Genomic DNA, 22,480 nt, shown 5'->3' on the forward strand with positions numbered 1-22,480 from the left:
TTTGTTAAAGGCAAATTGTGTTTAACTAACTTGATTGAGTTTATTGATGAGGGTAATGCAGTTGATGTGATGTATATCGATTTCCAAAAGGCGTTTGATAAAGTGCCACATAATAGACTTGCCAGCAAAGTTGAAGCCATGGAATAATCAGGAAAGTAGCAGCATGGATATGAAGTTGGTCGATTGACAGCAAACAGAGAGTAGCGGTGAACGGTTGTTTTTCGGATTGGAGGAAGGTATACAGTGGGGTTCCCCAGCAGTGGATACGAGACCACTGCTTTTCTTGATATATTTTAATGATGTAGATTTGGGTGTGCAAGGCCCAATATAAAAATTTCCAGGAAGTATTATGAACTGTGAGGGGCTAGTGATAAACCTCAAGAGAACATAAACAGGTTGTGCAATGGATGGACCTGTGGCAGATGAAATTTAATGCAGAGAAATGTGAAGTGATACATTTTGGTAGGAAGAATGAGGAGAGGCACAAGTCATTGAAGATGGCAGCTCAAGTCGAGAAAGTGGTTAAAAAGGCATATGGGATCATGGGTTTATAAATAGAGGCATAGGCCAGGAATTAACCCTCGTCTTATGGGAGCCGGTCACCGACTGAAAAGACAGTGGCGAACCTGCTTCCGCCTCTCTTGGGGATCCGACCTGTATTTTGTGGGTTTCCGGGCTTTAAGTGATGTGAGCTTGAGGTAGGAAGAGTCCCGCCTGATAGAGCTGCCGGCCAATCAGCAGGCTGGCAGTGCTCTATCCCACCAGTGCCACCAGGAGCGGTGGCCACTGCTGGGGCTACAGCCCAGCTTGAAGAAGAAGGTGTCGGGGAGCCCGTAACAAGGGTAAGTTTTGGTTACTTTGCCGGGGGTGATGGGTCAGGCCCCGGTGAGGCAAGGGTGGTCGACTGGGGGGACGCGGGGGCGTGTTGAGTGTTGGGGGTGGTTGGGGCAGTGGGGGTGGCCCTCCATCAGGCACAGGGTGCTCGATCATGAGGGCACCCCCCCCCCCCCAGGCTGTCAGAGAACAGCCTGCTTTTGTCAAGCGTCTTCTCTCGGGCCTTGGCCGCCTGACGAACCACGGGTAAAATCCCCGTGGAGGCAGGCGAAGGCCCTTATGTGGCCACTTAAGGGCCTTGATTGGCTTGGGCCGGGCAAGCCATTTTTCACCTGTGGCGGCGGAGGTGGGAGCGGGTTGGGAAGGGCTCCGGGAGCCTCCCACTCCATTTTACACCACCCCCTTGCCACCATCACTCTCTTTGGGGGGGGGCGCATAAAATTCAGCCCATAGAGTGCAAAAGTAAGGAAGTTATGATGAACCTTTCTTAAACACTGCTTCGGCCAATTGTGTCCAATTCTAGGCCCCACACTTTAGGGAGGATGTGAAGGCTTTCAAGATGCAGCAAAAAAGATTTACAAGAACGGTTCCAGGGATGGCGGACTTCAGTTATGTGGATAGATTGGAGAAGCTAGGCTTGTTCTCCTTAAAGAAGAGACAGTTGAAAGGGGATTTGATAAAAGTGTTCAAAATTGTGAGGGATCTACACAGAGTAGATAGAGAGAAACTTCCCATTGGATTGAGAACCAGAGGACATTGATTTAAGGTAATTGGCAAAAGAACCAGAGGCAATATGAGGAAAAACTTCTTTACGCAGCAAAAGGTTAGGATCTGGAATACACTACTTGAGAATGTGGTGGAGGCAGATTCAATTATTGCTTTCAAAAGGGAATTGGATAAGCGGCTGAAGGGGAAAAAAGTGTGGGGCTACTGGGTAAAGGCAGGGAAGTGGGACTAGCTGAGCTACTCTTGCAGAGAGCCAGTATGGACATGACAGGCTGAATGGGCTCCTTCTGTGCTGTAACCATTCTCTGACTCCATCATTCTCTTCTTAAATAGCACTTAAGTAAATCAATTGATACATTTCTGACCAGTATTTGTTTTTTCTGGAGTTTGATGTATTCTTTCCATTTGATTGACAGGTCTGTGTGCGATAGTGCCTCTTTCCTGGTATGCCTACAACATCACGATGGAGTTCTACAATCCCACCTATGGTGGAACAAAGTATGTATATGGCATTTCAGTCAAGAGTAGTCTTGTCAGCTTTATTCATTTCAGAATCCAAATATGTTAAAGGAGAACTAAGGGTGGATTTTTCAAGTGTGCCTTCTCAGAATGGGACCTGGCCTGTCTGGAATGTATCAGGAACTTAGAAACGGAATGGATAGGGCAAAGATATTTGCTGGGAGTAAGCACTTGGTGAAATGTATCTACAGGTGTAGACCTCAATATCGTTCATAAGCAATTAAAACAGAAAATGCTTGAAGCCCTCAGTAGCTCACGTAGCATCTGTGGCGAGAGAAAAACAGAGTTAGCATTTCGGGTCGATGACCTTTCCTCAGAACTGGAAAACGTTAGAGGCGTAACAATTTCTGAGCAAGTGCAGAGTGGCACAGTGGCGCAGTGGTTAGCACCGCAGCCTCACAGCTCCAGGGACCTGGGTTCAATTCTGGGTACTGCCTCTGCAGAGTTTGCAAGTTCTCCCTGTGACCGCGTGGGTTTTCTCCAGGTGCTCCGGTTTCCTCCCACTGCCAAAGACTTGCAGGTGATAGGTAAATTGGCCATTGTAAATTGCTCCTAGTGTAGGTAGGTGGTAGGGAATATGGGATTACTGTAGGGTTAGTATAAATGGGTGGTTCTTGGTCGGCACAGACTCGATGGGCCGAAGGGCCTGTTTCAGTGCTGTATCTCTAAAATAAAATAAAAATAAGGGAAAAGAGAAAGAACTGTATTAGGTGGAAGGTAGAAGTGATTAAATAACAAAACAGATGATGGTGCAAGGCAAAATGAGGTGGTAATGGACAAGCAAGAAAGCAGAAGATGGGCCCAGAGGAGTGTCAATGGCAGGAGCAGAATCATTACCAACAGCTTGGTTCTGATCTGAAGTTGTCGAACACCATGTTGAAACTGGAAGGTTGAGAAGTGCCTAAATGTCCTGAGGTGGTAAAAGGCTCTATATAAATACACACTGTGTTTGCTAGTTGACCAGCTTATGTTGCTAAAAGGTGTGGCTTCCAAACCAAATATGAGAATGACAAACACACTAACTATGGATCTATCAACTTTACATCAGCAGGTGCTGACTGTTCAATTAGGCCTTGTTGTTACATTCATTTATTGCCTAGTAATATAGTCTTATCTGGTGAAAATACAGTCAGAAACAAGGAGAAGATTGTGCCCTTTTGAGTTTAAGCCTACTAAAGATATTCTGACAGTAAATGCAAATGATAATATTCATAAAAAATATTTTGTTATTCAACACAGGTAATTTGTTTCAATTTGCTGTCCTCCTCACTGCCCCATTGCTGGGATACTCCTCCACCAACTTGTTCCAAGTGGCCGGTCACCATGTTGTGAGCCGAGACAGTGAATGTTGCCGAGAGTCACAGTCATGCTCACTGGCACATTGACTCCTGGGCCAGCAACGCCTCGAATTTAAAATTCTCATCCTGGTGTTCAAATCCTTCGTGGCCTCACCATTCTTTGGGTGGAAATTTATGGTGTCCCCCGTGGCAGGTTTTGAGGTGGGGAGAGCATGAATTCGGGTGGGATGGTGGCGGTGGGTGACCCCGTCACCATCCTGCCTCCACCAAAATTTAGTCCGTAGGACAATGACCTGTGATCGGCCCTCCCGCCCCACCGCCAATTGAGGTCTTAAACTGGGTAATTAATCCCGAATTAAGTCTCTTTCCGCTGCAGCTGCAATTATCCATGTGGCATGTGGCCCTATCGCTGCACGGGAAGCACGGCACTTAAAGCTGTGCAGGCTGCTTTCCAGCTGCGGGCAATGGCGGGGGGGATTGCGGTCCCCTCGTTCAAAGGTACTTAGTGCCTGAATGAAGGACCCGGCATCAGGAATGGGAGGGGGGAGCCCACTGAGGGCCACCTCCCTGACCTTGCTGCAACCCTCCCTCCCCTGTGATCCCCACACCATGAGACTCCTTCTACCCTGACCTACCTTAAGCCTGGTTCCAGCACTGTTCCCCGGTGTCTGGTCGCTGTAGTTATAGCTGCAACCACCACCTCCGCAGTGGCGCTGCAGCTGCTGGCCTCTGATTGGCCGGCAACTCTGCAAGGCTGGGACTTCCGGCGGCGGGTTCTTTACAGAAGGCCGGCTGTTGTCAAGTTAAGTGCCTCATTGGCACCAATTTCGGCGGGCCTTCTGTACAAGAGGTGACACGGGAATCTTGGCCTCAGTTTCCTCCGACGTCGAGACCCCCATCACCAGCATAAAATTCCACCCTTTATTTCTGTAACATCCTCTCACCCCATAATCCTCCGAGAATTCAGAGTCGCTCCAGTACTTGAGCACCCCCGATTTCCTTCACCCCACCATAACAATCATGCCTTCAGCTGTCTAAGTCCCAAGCTCTGGAATTACTTCCCTCAACATCTCCAGTTCTCTAACTCGCTTCTCCTTTAGGTTGATGCTGAAAATCTAATTCTTTGGCCAATATTTTGGTCACCTGTCCTACTGACTTGCTATGTGGTTTGGTGTCAATTTTTGTCCAATTTTGCTCCTGTGAAGCACCTTGAGGTGTCTTACTACAGTAAAGGTGCGATATAAATGGAAGTTGCTATTGTTGATGATCCTGTATTCACCCGACATCCCTACACTGGATAGCAATGAGATGCCTGATCTTTCCAGCCCTTTGTCCAGAGGCCTGATGGCCAACCGCAGCACCCTAAATCATATTATCCAGAGACTGGCAATCAAACCTGAGACCCTCATGGTCCATGTAAGTTAGTAACATATACCGGATGGTGCACCCATTGTTTGGGACATCATCGGAGCTTGGGCAGATAGTTCTAATTAGTTAGTAAAATAGTTACCTTTAAGAGTATATGAGTCTAATGATTTCTTTATTTGCAGGTATGAGCTGGGGTCTGCCCTCTACATCGGATGGGCTGGGTCAGCTCTTCTTATCTTGGGAGGTGCATTATTGTGTTGTTCCTGCAAAAGAAATGCAGAAACTAGGCAAGTGTTTTTTTTTTTGTTGACCATTTTATCTTGTACCTCATATGCTGCATCTTTGTCCTCATGAAATGGCTTCCCTATACTTGTACCTGATTCAGGAATGCTTGAAGCAGACACTGGATGGTTGAGATTTCCATTTCTCCACACCAAGACTCCAACTGTGATTAGCATGAAAGTGCACTCAAAAGCTTAAAGAAATAAAGACACTCAGTAGACTATTAGGTCAACATCATGTCAGTGGATTGGATAACAGTTTCAAATTTCTGAATTCCAACCTTCTTTTCAGATGTTCTTATGATTCTCACAGTGTGACTGTTAAATCAAATTCAATAAAGGGATTGCCATGATAGGATAAAAATAGAATGCATAGCCATGACATCAACATAGCAACAATGACTGTGATATTGTGGATAGGCCCAATGCCAGCCTCAGTATAAGTAAGGACAGTACGAGCCTCAAGGTAAGTAGAGCCTATAGTTTATACTTAGGGTCTATACTTTAAGTAGGCTTCATATAGTCCTTATATAAGTACTGTCTACACTCTCCTCACGATCAGTAGGGCGCATAGTCACCTCACTGCGAGTTAGCTCTCTCGGCCTCATGATGAGTTGGCTCTTTACAGGCTTCACACCGACATGGTTTTATATAAGCCCCACTATGAATAGGCTCTATATGTGTCTCATTATGAGTAGATTCTATAAAGGCCTAATGATAATTTGGCTCTATACAGGCCCGACCAGGCATTGGCTCAATATAGGCCCCAATATGAGTAGGTTCTACACAGAACTCTTAATTTTCCATGAGAAAGGAACACAAATTAATTGTTCATTGTTGTCCAAGATTGTGTCCAACAGATGGAGCAATTCTCAGGGCTGTTCTGGCTGCAGCTGTTTCATCCATTATAAGGCTGGGAAGGTTCGCCATGATTTGTCAAGAGATATATTTGGATCAATTTTTTCATTCTCATAGGAAAGATGAGGGAGAGCAATTTTTAAAAAATCAATATGTGTGAAAAGAAAGGGACAAAAGACGGAAGCAAAGCTTTCATAGTGCAGTAGTGATAATTGAAAGAAGACTGGGTATGTCCATATGCAAGTAATGATGACTGTGTATTCTCTTTCACAGAAGCTACAAGTATTCTTCTGCCCAAAGTGGGCAACGGATCTACACAAAGACAGAGTCAGCTCAGTCAAAAGCCTACGTCTAAATCAGAGACTGACAAAAAAAAAAATGCTTCAAATGTTACTCAGGTCTTCAAAAGTCTTGCAAGAAAAAAATGTATTTCGTAAAATCATTACGTCACTCTGTGAAGCATTTAAATAAGTAGAGTAGATATCTGCACTGCAGTACTGAATGTCTTTAATGTTCTATCGTCACAATGCCAGTGATTTTTTTTTTATTTTAATCTGTACAGAAGATGTTGACCTTGTATTTGCAGTTGTAAAGGGTTGAGTCACACACCTGGGCTTCACTCTCATTCACTTTAGAGGGTTGGGTTTTGTCAGGGGTTGTTGGACTGAGAATGGGCACTCTCTCTCTGGAGGTGGGGGAAGGGAGGAAATGTTTGTCAAGGCCTTCCATTATCCAGCAGAAATTGATTTCTTTGCAAATCTGGCTATTCCATGCTAGAGAGAAGAGGGAGTTTGACAGTGCGTAGCAATGGAGAGGGCCAGATGGAACCAAGCTACTATGAGGGTGCAGTGAATATCATTCAGAGAGCAAAATATCAAATGCAGCAGTCAGTCCCTCACTGGTCCTGGGCTATCCTATGAGTTTATAGTAATGGGGTCCACAGGGGCTGGTTCCCCAATTAACCATTCCTGGTGAGGACAGGTGATCACAAGGAGCACTGGTTGAGAAATGAAGGTCTTGCAGCTCCTGGTTTAGTATCCATAATTTAAACACTTGGAAAATCATGGTCAGAGAACTCATGATCGCCTTGCAAATTGCACTCACTCCTCACTGGAAAAGCTCTATTAGTTAAACAATCCTTGCATTTCTTCAGGACATTGGATTTATTAAAACCAATTGCGACAAAAATGTTGACATCATCAGGAACTGTCTGGGCCTCTCTGCGGTTAGGATCTACATGAGTCTCTCTGTGGTTGGGATCTGCTATAACCTTTCAGAATCCACATAGGTCTCTGTGGTTAAGATCCACACAGCCCTCTGCACAGTCCTCGCCACAGTTAGGCACTGCACAAACCGCACTCCGGTTAGATTCTGCATAGACTAGCAGCAATTAGGTTTGGTACAGGCTTCGCTATGAGTAAGATCAGAGCAAAATATAATGAAAGCTCAGAATAGTCTCCCAGGAAGAGTAATGGTGGTGACATCCTTAAAGTCAGTCAGTAACCCATTGCATGGCATAATGGAGGCAGGGGAAGGGGTGGCGGATGGGAAAGCTAAGATAGAATAAATGGCCTTACTCATTTGTATTTTACTTCTGATTGCGTGACTGTTCTTTAACGCACTCTCAGCCTCCTGTTATTGTGTATTATATATGCAGCATGAGTGAATTATCTGAGAGTTCACTTGTCCTCCATAACTTTGGATGAAGAATGGTGCAAATGAATTTTTTTCACTTTGTTTCCAGTGCTGATTTTCCCTTACTACCATTACACCCAAGAAGGCAAGGGCTACCTGCATTGTAGCCCCAGCCAAGCATTTCGTAAAGAAAGTGTTTCACTAGCTCATAGCTAGAGGTAATTTTCAGAAATCTCAGTACCGTTGGTAAAATTACCCCCTCTGTGTTATCAAGGATGATATCCATATGTTGCAACACTATCACAGGTCACTGCAATGGAAAGTGAAAATCTGATTCTATCAATAGGTTTTGTGTCACCTCCCCCTGTCCCCAGTCCCCCTGCAAACCACCCCCCACCCACCCACCCCCGCCTCATGTGTAATGAAAACATTTAGCTGATTAACTTTTGGAAACCCGAAGCCCTCTCAGTCGCAATGAAAAGAGTAAGCAGTCTGAACTGCACACATTGCAATCTTCTGTGTTACACATTTCTGTGAATAAGAACGCAGCAGTTCTAGCACAATAACTAGGATCCCAAATCAGTGTGATTTTTGTGGTGTTGACTGTGCAGCCCTTGAATGATTCATGATAAAACAAAAAAAAAACTCTGGCTTTAAGATGCCTTACCTCTCAACCTCCAAACTTCAAATGCGGGACATATGCCTCAAGATATCAGGAATAACCAGCCAAAAAGAGCACACAGAAGCAAAAGTCAGGATTAAGATCAGGCCCAAAAACATTGAGGAGAAATTGACAATATTTGGGACACAATCCTTAAACAATTGAGAATAAATAATAAAAGCAGGATATTGGCCATAAAAATCAGGGCCAAGTGGCCAGAATAGGGAGATTTTATTTCATAATGTGAAATTCCATGAATAATTAAATAACCTGATATTTCACTGTTTTAGTTTAGTTTAGTTTAGAGATACAGCACTGAAACAAGCCCTTCGGCCCACCGAGTCTGTGCTGACCATCAACCACCCATTTATACTAATCCTACACTAATCCCATATGATTTTATGATTATTTATGTGCTTCTAAACAGTTAAAGTATTGTTATAGTTTGTGCAAATTCAAATACAAAAAACTAATCTGCAAAGATCAGCAGACTTGCATTTATATAGCGCCTTTCATAACTTCAGGACGTCCCAAAGAACTTTATGGCCAATGAAGTACTGTCACTGTTGTAATGTAGGAAACGCAATAGCCAATTTGCACACAGCAAGCTCCCACAAACAGCAAGCTGTTAGTGACCAGATCATTTGTTTTTGTGAAATAGTGCCAATGGGATCTTTTACGACCACCTGAGAGCAGTTGGGGCCTCAGTTTAGCACCTCAGCCAAAAGAGGAGACCTCCAACAGTGCTGAACTCCTTCAATGCTGCCCTTCAGTGTCAGCTTAGATTTTTATGCTCAAGTCACTAAGGTGATACTTGAACCTACTGACTCAAAGGCAAGAGCACAGTAGTGAGCCACTGCAGATACACAAAGATAAGTTAAACTACATTTTAAAAAGGGGAAGGTAATAGAAAATTTAAAAAACTGAGCCCCTTTAAGAGAACCAGCCTAAAAAACAAGCTCAAAACTCTCCAACAGATCTGTCTCAGAATTAAAACAAAATAACGCAGCTCAGAGGAAAGAAGTGTAGCATTTTGAAACCAAAATTGAGAGGAAAATTAACAGTGGGATAGGATTGAAATCATGTGTCTAATCAGGCTGTCCCAATGAACTGCAGATGGTTGAGAGGCAAGTGTATAATACTCCAGCCCTTAGAATCTATTTTGTCTGATTGCCCTTTCATTTTTATACGCACGTATTCCAGAGTTTGTGTGGTTCGCAGTGCTGAACTTTTATAGGTTGCTCTTTGTTTTGTATTTGGGTAACTATTATTTTCCAGATTTCTGGTAGTTTTTAAGAATAAGATTTACAAAAAAAATCTTAATTATTTCTGTAAATGCTTCAATAGAGTTTAAAGTTTGTTCTTGTTGAAATTGTAACATAGCCATTAAAAAAATTAAAAATCAAAGTGAGGACATGTGCTTTTGTGTATGTGGGCAGAATTTTAACTGGCAAGGGCTGGGTGGCTTTGGGTCGGAGGCAAACGCCCCAGAAATTGCCAGCATGTCAGAAACCCAACATGATCCCACTTACTTCAGGCTTTTACCGGGGTGCACTCGAGGTGCACAGAAAATGCGCACGGAGCTGTCGGGTTGGTAATTTAAATATGTTAAAGAGGCAAATAAGGCAGACTTTAACCCAACATTTTAGCTTCAACATCCAGAACAAGGGTTTGCTGAACTGTGTGTAACTGGCTAGGATCAACAAGCGGGGATTCATTGCTCTGTGAAACTGACAGGCTGGAAAGCCTTTAAAGAGTGAAACTGCAGAGCTGCTTCCCTGCCTAAATTAAAGGCTTTTGTTCACAGGACTTCTTCCAACAGTGTACTTCCATTGTCTTACAGGTGGTTTCAAGTTTTTGGAAGCCATTTCACCTGTCTTACCTTGATCTGTACTTCCCTCCTGTCAGTCGTCACTGCAGCGTGGGAGCAGCTTATGCAGCTCTACCTTGGATCTCTGATAAGAAATAAAAGGAGCAGTACCACCAACACAAACAACACTGGGAGCAATAGCAGCAGCCTTCTTCTCAGCCACATGCTGCTCCACAGGACAGAGGGGATGGACACAGAGCTGGAAGGAGGTGATACTCCCAACACAGGGAATGCCAGCAGGTGATCAGCTTTCTCAACATGACTGAGCAACAGTGCCTCAGGAGGCTCAGACTTTCACGCCAGGTTGTTGCTGACAACTGGAGCCTCCTGGAACAAGACTTCCTTCCCAGTGGACCAGGTGGACATCCATTCTGAGTGGCCTTCGATGTTACCACAGCCCTGAATTTCTTCACCTCTGGCTCCTTACAGCAATCTGCTGATGACAGCTGCAGGATTTCACAATCTGCTGTCCCCAACTGCATCTTCCAGCTGACAAATACCATGGCTACCAGGGCCACCATTTATGTCCACTTTGCTACTGCTGAGGAGAGTCAGACACATAGGCCTCTGGCATTTGCTGCAGTGGCTGGATTCCCACAGATACAGGGAGTATGGGACATCATTTTGGAATCCTAAGGGGCCTCGAAGTGCCCAAGACCCGGGTGCTACGAAACCCAATTTTGCTCCAATGTGTTTTCGACACCTTTTAAAGTGGCAGTCCATGCCACCAGCACGCTTAGCATCTCTTCTTTTCACTGTAGTGTCAAAGTGGAATTGCCAGTCATGCCAGTGAAACGTTATCACATTCCAATGAATTGCCAGCTTCCCTTACTTTCCAGGCCATATTTTGCCTTGATTCTCTCTTGTAAGATAAGACAATTCACACAGGAACAGGGATATTGACACTCAGAATCAAAACTTCAGCTGTCTGACTGCATGTGCTGAAATTAGAAGGGACATTGCTTTGCTGCCAAGTTAAGCTGGAGTTAATCAAGTATTAATTGGGCCTGAGATGAATCAATGCTTGGCTCTCTTACATCGCTTCGCTCTGCTGAAACACGATGAGCTGCAATAATTGAGCAAAGCTGAAGGCCCATTAAAGCAGACCTCTGGAGCTTTGGCAAACCACATTGATTTTATGCACATTCGCCTGAAGAGGAACACATGTTACAGGGTGACGACATTATGTGTTGATGAATATAGCTTTAAAACTGGCAGCAGTCCATCAGCCGGTCCTTATACTCAGGTCCGATGGAAAGGGATATATAGCATGTGGTCGATCTGCTACCACCAGTATCCTGCCCCAGGCCTTAGTTGAAAATGACCCTCTAATGCAGTGCAAACAGTTACAAACTTACAGTGTTCCAGGTCTAGTAATTGGGGGAGTAGGTATTACAAATATCAATAAGTCTACATGGATGTTACTATGATCGCCTGAGCCAAAAGGATTTATAACACAGATAGGGGGGCACTTGCACTCCATTTCCTTATTACCTGTGGCCCCTCTGCAGATTTGCTTCTTGGTTTGACTCTATGTTGATGGGTCACTGAGCCATGGGCATTGATAAAGCTTAGATTCAGCCCATTCACGTGCTCCTTGTTGTCCTAATTGAACCATTAAAATATAAAAATGTAAGAAATAGTAGCTGCAGTAGGCTATTTGGCCCTTCAAGCCTGCTCCACCATTCAAGAAGATCTTGGCTGGTGTTCTACCTGAACTCCACCTTCCTGCACTATCCCCATATCCCTTAATACCCCTAGTACCCAAAAGTCTATTCATCTCTGTCTTGACTATACTCAACAACCGAGCATCCACAGCTCTCTGGAGTACAAAATTCCTAAAATTGACAACACTTTGGAGTGAAGAAATTTCCCCTCATCTCAGTCCTAAATGGCTGACTCCTTATTCTGAAAATGTGACCCCATGTTCTAGATTCCCCAGCCTGGGGAAACATTTTCTCAGCATCTACCCTGTCAAGCCCCTTAAGAATTTGATATGTTTTAATTAGATCACTCGCATTCTTCAAAACTCCAGGGAATACAGACCTAGTTTACTCAATTTCTCCTCATAGGACAGTCCTTCATCCCAGCAACCAGTCTAGGACAAGTACTAGGGAAAATTGGAGAATTTCTTTGCCTTGAGCAGGCTCAGTAGAACTCTGCATTCCATGAAGAGTGAAAACATTCCATTGACGGAGGGCCTTGCCCCAGTTTGACTCACAGTAATGAGGCCGCCAACCTGAATCCCCAGCCTATAACTCATCCAACTTTATATTTACTCAGCAATGTAGCCGGTGTGAGCCAGCACACAGTTGGTGCCCATTAGTCACCCTTACATTTCACTTTCTATATTCGTACTGGTCCGACCATCTGTTTATTCTATTAGGAGCTGCCCCAGCACTGTGGACCATATGCAGGAGACTTTCAACAGTGGCATCAAATTAACGTAGTATTGCCGATATCTGCCCAATGCCTCTATTTTCCCACCAGCTGCACCCACCAAACGGCCACTCCACTGAACGTGCTGTGGTGGAAAACCATCAAGCTGTAGCAGGCAGCCAGCTGGGAGGTAAGGCCCATTGAAGGAGTAGGTTAGGGCAAATACCAAGGGGAGGTTAAGGGACAAGAACGGGCTAGCAGCGGGACTGGAAGATTTTTGTGTGGTTTGATCAAGCTTTCCTCCTTCTCCCAGCCCAGCTTTATAAAAACCGGAAACTGTACCTTGTTGGAGAGGCCTCCAGCAGTCCCTTTACACATCGCCAGTTAAGTTTCTCAAGACCTGGAGAAAGTGAAACTAGCATACTTCGTCCATTGTTCCACCAAAATTGCGGCCAGAGTCCTATAATAGTTGTAGAACCCCAACTTGCATATTTGAATAACCTCCCACCTGTTTTGATCAAAAGTACTGGGCTTCCAGTTAAAGGCTTGCTTAAAAATTGAGTCATGCGGAAAAATGGGTGCAGTTGAGCCGATCGCCCAGTTTTTCAGGCCAGACTTTGTAAATCCCTCCTTTAAACCATAGTTAGGACCCTGCTGGACTATTGCATTCAATTCTGGGCACCACATGTTAGAAAAGATGTTAAGGCCTTGGAGATGATGCAGTGGAGATTGAAGGTGCACAGATTTATTCCAATGATACCAGGGATAAGAGACTTCATTTCTGTGGAGAGACTAGACTGGGTTTGCTCTCCTTAAAGCAGAGAAGGTTAAGAGGTAATTTGATAGAGGTGGTCATAGTCATGAATGGTTCTTATAGAATAAACAAGGAGAAACTGTTTCCACTGGCAGAAGGGTCGGTAATCAGAGGACACAGATACAAGATAATTTGCCAAAAGAGCCAGAAGTGGGTTGAGCTTTTTTTTTTCCAGAGTGAGTTATTATGATCTGGAATGCATTAAAGTGAAATGGTGGTGGAAGCAGATTCAGTTGTAACTTTCAAAAGGGAAATTAATGAATGCTTGAAGGAAAGAAAGTTGCAGGGCTATAGGGAAAAAGGAGAGTGGAACTAAGTGAATAACTCTTTAAAAGAGCAGCACAGGCATGATGGAGTGAATGCCCTTGTTCTGTGCAGAACCATTCTATGATTCTGTAACTAAATTTCAAATTCACCCACAGTGAACAGAAATGAGTATCACAGCTAACAATGAGAAACATGGTGAAACACTTGAAAGCTTGGTGCTGCCGGTTCACTTCTATAATTACTGAGAAACCAGGCTGAATCTTTCAAGGACCGTAACCCAGGACACCACCAAAGTTATGTAAAATAGAAGAATAAGATTGAACAAAATGTAATGATTAATTGATGCCAAAGTTGAGTTCTAAAGGCTTGTAGATTGTATATACTAAAAGAAATAAGAAGTTCAGACTGTTTTGGAGTCCAATGAAAAGAATGGTTCAGAGAGGAAAAAATGCATGACTCTTGATTTCAACACAGGGGTGACGAAAAGTGTGCAGTGCTGTATATTTGAAGCTGAGGAGGGGAGAGTTCAGAGCATCACCACCCTAGGAACCAAAATCGAATAGAAAGAGGCGAGAAAGGCAACAAGAAAGAGAGATAAAAATTGGAAGTTAGAATTGGCATGTGATTGTCACCTGAGTTTTAATGCAATGATTAATAGGACATGATAAATGGTTGCTAAGATAACCATTGTTTTATAAAGGTGCAAAATGAATGGCCACTATTAGTGACAAAAAGAATACACGGCATCACTTGTCCTGTAACCTTAACAACAACTTGCATTTCTATAGCATCCCAAGATACTTCACAGGAGCGGTATAAAACAAAATTTTACAGCGAACTGCAAAGAGAGATGTTAGGATAGATGACTAAAAACTTGGTCAAAGAGGTAGGTTTTAGGGAGTGCCTTAAAGGAGGGAAGAGAGGTGGAGAGGTGCAGGGAGGGAATTCCAGAGCTTAAGGCCCAGGCAACTGAAGGCACGGCCACCAATGGTGGAGTGATTAAAATCAGGGATGCACAAGAGGACAGAACTAGAGGAGTGCAGATATCTCAGAGGGTTGTGGGGCTGGAGAAGATTACAGAGATAGGGAGGAGCGAGGTCATGGAGAGATTTTAAAATGAAGTTGAGAATGTTAAGGACGAGGCATTGCTTAATTGGAACCATTGTATGTCAGTGAGCACGGGGGTGGGGGGGAGGGGCGCGGTGTGGGTGATGGGTGAACAGGACTTGGTGCGAGTTAAGACGCGGACAACGGAATGACCTCAAGTTTACGAAGGGTAGAATGTGGGAGGCCCTACAGGATTGCATTGGAATAATCAAGTCTAGAGGTAACAAAGGCATGGATGAGAGTTTCAGAAACAGATAAGCTCAGGCAGAGGCAGAGTCAGAGGATGTTACGGCAGTGGAAATAGAGAGTCTCAGTGATAGCGCAGATATTTGGTTAACAGCTCATTTCGAGGTCAAATATGATACCGAAAGTTGCAATCAGTCTGGCTCAGTTTCCGACAGTTGCTAAAGAGAAGGCTGGAGTCAGTGGCTAGGGAAGAGAGTTTGTTGTAGGAACCAAAGACCTTGGATTCAGTCTTCTCAATATTTAGTTGGAGGAAATTTCTGCAGATTCAGTACTGGATGTCAGATAAGCAGTCTGACAATTTTGAGACAGTTGATGGGTCAGGAGTGGTGGTGGTGGGGTATAGCTGGGTGTCGCCAGTGCACATGCGGAAAATGATGTGTTTTCAGATGTTGTCTGCAAGGGGCAGCATGTAGACGAGAAATAGAAAGGGGCCATGGATAGATCCTTGGGGGCACTAGAGGTAACAGTGCAGAAGTGGGAAGAGAAGCCATTGAAAATGATTCTCTGGCTATGATTAGATAGATAAGAATGGAACCAGGCAAATGCAGTCCCACCCAGCTGGATGACAGTGGAGAGGCCAACTGTGTGGTCAACCGTGTCAAAGGCTGCGGACAGGTCGAGAAGGACGAGGAGGGAAAGCTGGCCTTTGTCACGGTCACACTGGATGACATTTGTGACTTTGATTAGAGCCATTTCATTACTGTGGCGGGGCAGAAATCTGATTGGAGGGATTCAAACATGCAGTCCCTGGAAAGATGGTGCATGGATTTGGGAGGCGACAGCACATTCAAGGACTTTGGAGAGAAAAGGAAGGTTGGAGATGGGCAGTAGTTTGCAAGGAAGGAGGGGCCAAGGGTCAATATCCTCAAGACCTTTCCCTTGTGCAAACCTTCCATCCCAAAAATGTTCTGCTACTATAGGTCTGCACTGGCACAGGATCTGCAGAACCTGACCACAAAGAATAATACAAGTATAGTGTCATAATATACTGTGGCCATATGCAATCTTATGACATCCTCCTTGAAACAATGAACCTGTGACAAAATAAGGCAAAATAACTGGCCACCTTACAGTAGCAGTAACTCTCAATATAAATACTCTGTAATATTCATAAAGCAGATCTTAAGGAAACTATCTCAGTGTCCTCCTTGAAGCATTCATCCACTGCTTGAAGAATTAGCTCCAACCTGCCAGGACTGAAGTTCGCCTTCATATCTTTGAAGCTGGACCCAGAAACCCTCATTGGGCTCCACCGCTGGCCTGGCTGACTTCACATGCTGCAGAAATAAAACACAGTGACAGCTTTAAAATAAGTCAGTCAGGCTGTCCTGATATCCCAGTAGGGATCAGAGCTTTTCTAACCATCAAGGTGTCTGGTTGGATTCATTGCCTGCTCTACCTTGGCTGATCTTCACTTTCCAGCAAGTGTCAACTAGCAATAGACAGTAGTGGAAACATTGGCTGATGTGGTCCCCCTCACTGGCTAGGTTGTACCAGGGCCAATTAATACTGACCCCACTTCCACCCTAACTAAGCACAGCCCAATGACCCAACCTGGACCTTTCCAGTTCTGTACGACACAGCACCATATAGGGCAATATGGTTCCCCACCAATAGACCTATCAATTCCAAATGGCTCAGGTTCATACTAGAAAGTCAAAGTGCCTTTGGAGAGCAGCAGCGGCCCAAGAGGACAGCAGGGATAAAAGGAGCAGCAGAAGCCCGAGAGCAGAGTGAGAGCAGTGGACGGAGAGAGCACACCGAGAGCAGTGGAGACCCAAGAGCACAGCTAAAGAAGCTGAGGCCCAAGAGCACAGGGAGAGCAGTGAAGGCCTAAAAGCAGAGCAGGGATAAAAGGAGCAGTGAAATGGTGAATCCAAAAACAGCAACAAAAATCAAAGAGTGCATCAAAGGACAGCAGGTAGGTGACTGGTTTGTCTTTTGTATGTGTTTTTTTTGCTCTCTAAGTTAAGGCAGTTAACTAATTAACTATTATTTAGTTAATAGTCTAATAAGTTTTACATTTAGCAAGTTTTAAGTAGGCTTAAGTTTAAGTAAGTTTTAAGTTTTTATTTTTGATCAGTTTATATAGTTGTCTAATAAATAGGGCATCACAGTCCTGTTAAATGCACATCCTGTTCCATGTGGGAACTCCAGGATGCTCCTCATGTCCTGGACAATCACATGTGCAGGAAGCATTGTCAGCTGGAGGAGCTCAAGCTCTGGGTTTCAGAACTTGAGCATCAGCTGGTATCACTGCGGTGTATCCGCAAGGCTGAGGGTTATGTGGATAGCACGTTTCTAGTGGTGGTTACCCTGCAGCTTAAGAATGTGCAGCCACAGAGGGAATGGGTACCCACTCGACAGACAAGGAGGACCAGGCAAGTACTGCAGGGGTCCGCTGAGTGCATTTCACTATCTAACAGGCAATGGGAGGAGGCAGGTCAGGACAGCAATATTGAAAGGGAATTCTAGAGTTAGGGGAACAGACAGGCATTTCTGAGGCTGCAGACGTGACTCAAGATGGTATGTTGCCTCCATGGTGCCAGCATTAAGGATATCACTGAGCAGTGTAAGTGTTATACATTCCTACAGAGAGAGAAAGAGGCTGTGGAACTTGATTAGGCCTGAAACTAGGCCTGATGCTTGATTAAACCATACCCATTGCTCCTGATGCAGTCAGCATGCAGATTTACTGACACCTGCTAACTTAAATGATTGTAGCATGCAGACAATGCTAAGTACGCTGTTGTGTGGCTGCATGTCTGAGCGAGGGCACACAATTGTGAGAGGCTAGCGCCAGTTAATGTTAGCCTACACTACTTAAAGCCACCAGGGCTTAAAGGGAGTTGCATTGTGGCTGAAGCAGATGCTGGAAGTCATTCCACAACTGATTCTGACCTGTGAAAGATACAGGAATGGCAGAACATGGCAGAGAGCAGGCTCCAAGATTTTCCAATGCTGCACTGGAGATCTTAGTGCAGGAGGTGGACAGGAGGAAAAATGTCACCTATCACAGAGGGCCAGGAGACCCTCCAGACAAACTTTGGGAAGGCAGTGTGACCAGATAGCCGTGGTGGTCAATGGCAGCAATATAGCCTCAAGGTCCTGGATGCAGTGCTGCAAGAAGTTCAATGACCTCACATGAATGGTCAAGGTCAGTGAACGCATCTTCCAATGCCATATTCCACCAACTGCCCCACTAGCCTCGCACACTGCTCAATGCAGCACACACCCATTACTCACCTACCAACAATCTCTATCAATCACAACTCATACCTCACATTCATAGCTTCACCTCACCCTCATACACTTAATACTGCTCAAGCCTCACACCCACATCTCACAGCTTGCACACTCTGCCAATTATTCAACCATGACAAGCACATCACGCAAACATACGAACATATGAACATACGAACATACGAATTAGGAGCAGGAGTAGGCCACTCGAGCCTTCAAGCCTGCTGCGCCATTCAATAAGTTCATGGCTGAACTGATTACTCCACATTTCCACCTACCTCCGATAACCTTTCACCCCCTATTGCATATTGCACCACACTCGCTGACACACATCCCTCTCTCCTGCAGGGCAAGGTGGCAAACCGGAGGCAAGAGCAGGGTGGTGTAAAGCTGCATGTCTTCATCCCAATGGAGGAAATGGTGCTTGCCACCATTGGAACTGCATACCATAAGCTGAGCCAGCTGTGGGGCTGAAACAATTGAAAGTGACGGTATCCTGATACCTAATCCTCCTTCACACATCCCACTTCCCCCTCATCCCACAATCTCTTCTGATTTACAAGCTGCAAATGGTGTGAAAATGTACATCTTGCTTTCTGCCTCCCACCTCCCCTCACCACACCGCTACCCTTTATGCCTTTCTCCTTTCAGATATGCAGGAGTGACAACCTGGCCAGGCAGTGGTGACAGAGAAAGAGGTGCAAGAGCAGAAAGACAGTGAGGTCGAAGAAACACCATAACTCACTCATACTTGCAGCTACCAGCTCAGACACTGACACTGCATGTACTTTAGAGGATAACTTAGACGTGAGATCGGCATGTAGTGAGATGTGGTGCATGTGCACGAGTGACCTGCGGATAGAGCAGGGGACAAAGGCAGCATAATTAGCAGCTCTCAGGAGGGCGAGATTGTACATGAGCTCTACTGCCAAGGACTTAGATGAGGACTCTGATGGGAAGGCCTACAGAAGAACGCCGATGCTTGGTGCATTGGGAAGCCTGCCAGAAAGCCTGTGGTCAATGTCAAGGAGCATGGATGAGTCCAGAACCAATATGGCACAGGGCTTTGTGCAGAGCTTGGAGCCGTCCTGTCAGAGTGGAAGTGGTGACCCAACTCCATGAGAAAACTTGTGGATCCAACCATAGGGCAGCATTTAACGGCCGTGTCTCGGCTTTCATTGCAGCACAAGTAGAAGCTACCCATCATCTGGGTGCTACAGTGGCAGTTCAGACTGAAGTCATGCAAGGTCAGCTTGCTGCTACGCAAGCCCAGACTCATTAATGTCACAATCTTCCTAGTCTGCATACTTCTGGCACACACTTCCTTCACGTGTACTAATGCCCTCAACAGAATGACATCCGGCACAGCTAGCACCACAGGTAAGTGCACACACCGCAGGTGCTATTTTGGAGGCTAAACAGCACTCGTAGCACCAAAAAAAACAGGTGCTATGGGGAGAAACTTCGCAGCCAGAGAGTCCACTGTTGATCACTCAGTAGTTTGGTTCACAGACACTTAACATGGTGATGGAATTCTTCAAGTGTCAAACAACAGACCAACAATAAAGTGCCTTATGTTAACCATTTTGGACATGTTAATAGTAATCACAGTCTAAAACAGCATATTAAAATAAATCAGAAGTAAGAGAAGAAAAGGTTGAGCCTAATTTTTGGAATAATTAAATTTATTTAATGGGACTAATTGAAGGGCTTCCGTCTTTAAGTCTTGTTGGTCGCATCCCTTTCCCATTGATTTCTACAAAAGAAATTTGGTCAATAACATTTCATCTATTGAGAGCATTATGTCCGAAAACATTAAACTCTGCAGGAACAAAGTGCAGCTGTACGTTACCCACAATGCCGCAGTGATACGAAGGCTGCCTGCCACCCTCTGTTGCTGTAGAAACCATCCAATTAATATTGCGGGCCAGGTTCCATAACAGTCACAGCTGCCTATGTTTCCTCTCCAATTTCCTGCCCATTTCTCCCAAAGGTGCTGACGCATGGCCGGCGTGAGCTTACGCTCAACATTGGCACCTCATTCGAGTGGCCATTCTCCATGAGCAAGGCCAGAGAGTAGGTATTGCTAGGCTGTTCAGTCATAGGAACAGGAGTAGGCCATTCAGCCCCTCAAGCCTGCTCCACCTTTCAATTAGATCACGGCTGGCTTGCATCCCATCTCCATCTACCCTCCATTACTCCATATCCCTTGATACGCTTACCTAACAAAAATCAACTGAACTCAGCCTCAAAAGCTCGAGTATCTGCAGCCTTCCGGGGAGAGTGTGTCAGATTTCTACTGCTCTTTGTGTGAGAAAATGCTTCCTTATTTCCCGCTTAAATAGCCTGTCCCTAACTATAAGATCACTCTTGACAGTCCCCATCAGAGGAAATAGTTTGTCTGCAGCTACCCTATCAAATCCTCAAGGGTAGAGGGTGTCATGGAAACCGGACCTGTCTTCCCCTGTTGTCCACACTTCCACATTATCAAGGGTCACTGGACTGCAATCAGGAGTGCAAGCACCAAGCCACATGTCAACAGGTTCCAGGTTCAATCCCTCATTTGTGCCAAAGTCTCAGCCAAGGCTTCTGCAATTGGCCTCAGTGCCCCCAGTCTGGGTGGGAGAGTTGGGTTTCCACTCCTGATCACTATTAAGTGATTGCTGCTGGAGAGTGAATGTGTGTGAACATCAAGCGAGGCCTAAATCCAGCTACAGCTGCAATGCTCTCCATGCTTGACTAGCCTACAAACACTCACTTGGAGGGCTGCTGGCACCCCTAGGACAATATCCTTGAAACTGTAGAGCAGGAAGAAAAGTGGTTAAAAAAGAGTTTGCCTTTTCAGCAAGAAGTTACGCCGGACCTTTATAAATCACTGACTAGGCCTCGGCTGGAGTATTGCATCCAATTCTGAGCACCACGCTTTAGGAAGTCAAGGCCTTAGAGAGGGTGCAGAGTAGATTTACTTCAATGGGACCAGGGATGAGGGATTTCCGTTATCTGGAGAGAATGGAGAATCTGGGATTGTTCTTTTTAAAGCAGAGAAGATTAAGAGGAGATTTAATAGAGATGTTCAAAATTATGAAGGGTTTTGATAAAGTAGATGGGGAGAAACTGTTTCCAGTGGCAGGAGGGTTGGCAATCAGGAGACACAGATTTAAGGTAATTGGCAAAAGAACCAGAGGAGAGTTGAGGAGAGATGTGTTGCCTGAAAGGGCAGTGGATGCAAATTAGGTAGCAAATTTCAAAAGGGAATTGGATAAATACTTGAAAGGGAACAATTTTCAGCACTATGGAGAAAGACTGGGGAGTTGAACTAATTGGATAGCTCCTTCAAAGAGCTAGCACAGACACGCTGAGCTGAATGGCCTCCTACTGCACTGTATGATTGTACCTCACCCTCGCATTGCAGAACAACACAGACAGCTGAGCTATCCACATAAGTGATGGATGGTGATGGCATTATCCAGTGGGAATTCCCAGCAGGTCTCACTCCGTAGTGCAGTCTATTTATAACTCACCCACCTCGAATGCTTCCTGGAGGGAAAGGCATCTGTATTTCATGAGGTAAGCAGTGCAGATGGCCGCTGATCTGCTGCGGCCATTCTTGCAGTACACCAGGGTCCTACCGCCCGCCCTCCCGGTATCTTCAATCGCATCAGCACACCTGTTGAAATACTTGTAGAGATTCTCAGCTGGGTCGTCGAAGACTGGGACCCGCATGGTGCTAATCTTCAGCCCTGGGAAGGGCTGCTGCTTTGACACATTGATGCAAAAAGTTACCCCCTCTCTGGACAGCAGTTCATCATTACAGGCCGATCGGGAGTTACTGATCAGCAATGAGTCAGTGAGCTTACACAGCTGAAGCATTTGACGAGAGAAGGAGCAGGCTCCACCAATAAAAAGTGAAGCGGAGTTTTGACGGGAAACCCTGTGAAATAATCCGTCTCCTGGAAGTATCAGGACTCAGCCCCAATGACACTCCATCTTGGTCAAGTCACATTCAGCGGCAGCAGTGGGGCCAGCAAATAATGGGGGCATTCCTTGCACTTGGAGTGCATCCCTTTGGAAGCTGCCTTGTACTCCCAGTGAAGTGCGTGTGTGTGTGTAATGAATCTGCTGTATTTACAGCAAAGTCATTGCTCGGGAGGATTCCACCAGGTCCTAATGCCACCCGGCTTGTGCTTCAAGCAGTACAATATTTTCCATTGAAAGAAAGAATACTTCTTTCGGGGCAACAATGAATAAATAAACATTTTCTGATTCCTTTCTTTGTGTTTATTTTTCTCTTCCAATTTTCCAATGCAGTTGTCCTTCAGTATCACATCCACATAACTATTCATTATGTGCTGACCTGAGCAGTGGGTTTTGGCA

General features: G+C 45.1%; 2 protein-coding genes across 4 annotated transcripts in view; one reads left to right on the top strand and one right to left on the bottom strand.

Moving 5' to 3' along the window:
- The window catches only part of LOC137375147 (claudin-15-like), a 51,542-nt gene extending 41,955 nt beyond the window's left edge, over positions 1-9,587 (top strand). For both annotated transcript variants that reach the window (XM_068041835.1, XM_068041836.1), the window contains 3 exons: positions 1,977-2,058; positions 4,928-5,032; positions 6,158-9,587. In XM_068041835.1, the coding sequence (XP_067897936.1) occupies positions 1,977-2,058; positions 4,928-5,032; positions 6,158-6,239 (269 nt within the window). In that variant the 3' untranslated portion in view covers positions 6,240-9,587. The remainder of the gene's footprint in view (positions 1-1,976; positions 2,059-4,927; positions 5,033-6,157) is intronic.
- Positions 9,588-14,134: 4,547 nt separating this feature from the next.
- LOC137374825 (dual specificity phosphatase 28-like) lies at positions 14,135-22,216 on the bottom strand. 2 transcript variants are annotated; one of them, XM_068041354.1, is made up of 2 exons: positions 21,632-22,216; positions 14,135-16,140 (listed from the first exon to the last, which is right to left on the bottom strand). In XM_068041354.1, exons 1-2 carry the CDS (start codon positions 21,974-21,976, stop codon positions 16,021-16,023), a joined length of 465 nt encoding a protein of 154 aa, XP_067897455.1. In that variant the 5' UTR covers positions 21,977-22,216; the 3' UTR covers positions 14,135-16,020. The 2 variants fall into 2 exon arrangements, with proteins under 2 accessions (XP_067897455.1, XP_067897456.1); XM_068041355.1 differs by having other exon boundaries at positions 16,016-16,140; positions 21,628-22,216.
- Positions 22,217-22,480: the final 264 nt, after the last annotated feature.

Source organism: Heterodontus francisci, chromosome 11 (assembly GCF_036365525.1).
Source record: "Heterodontus francisci isolate sHetFra1 chromosome 11, sHetFra1.hap1, whole genome shotgun sequence".
Lineage (NCBI taxonomy): Eukaryota > Metazoa > Chordata > Chondrichthyes > Heterodontiformes > Heterodontidae > Heterodontus > Heterodontus francisci.

Excerpts from the sequence above, each read along its gene's own strand:
- LOC137374825 (XM_068041354.1), bottom strand. The coding sequence starts at position 21,976 with ATGCTTCAGCTGTGTAAGCTCACTGACTCATTGCTGATCAGTAACTCC. Across the intron at positions 16,141-21,631 it reads CCCTCCAGGAAGCATTCGAG|CATGTGAAGTCAGCCAGGCC; the intron begins GTGGGTGAGTTA and ends TTATTTCTGCAG.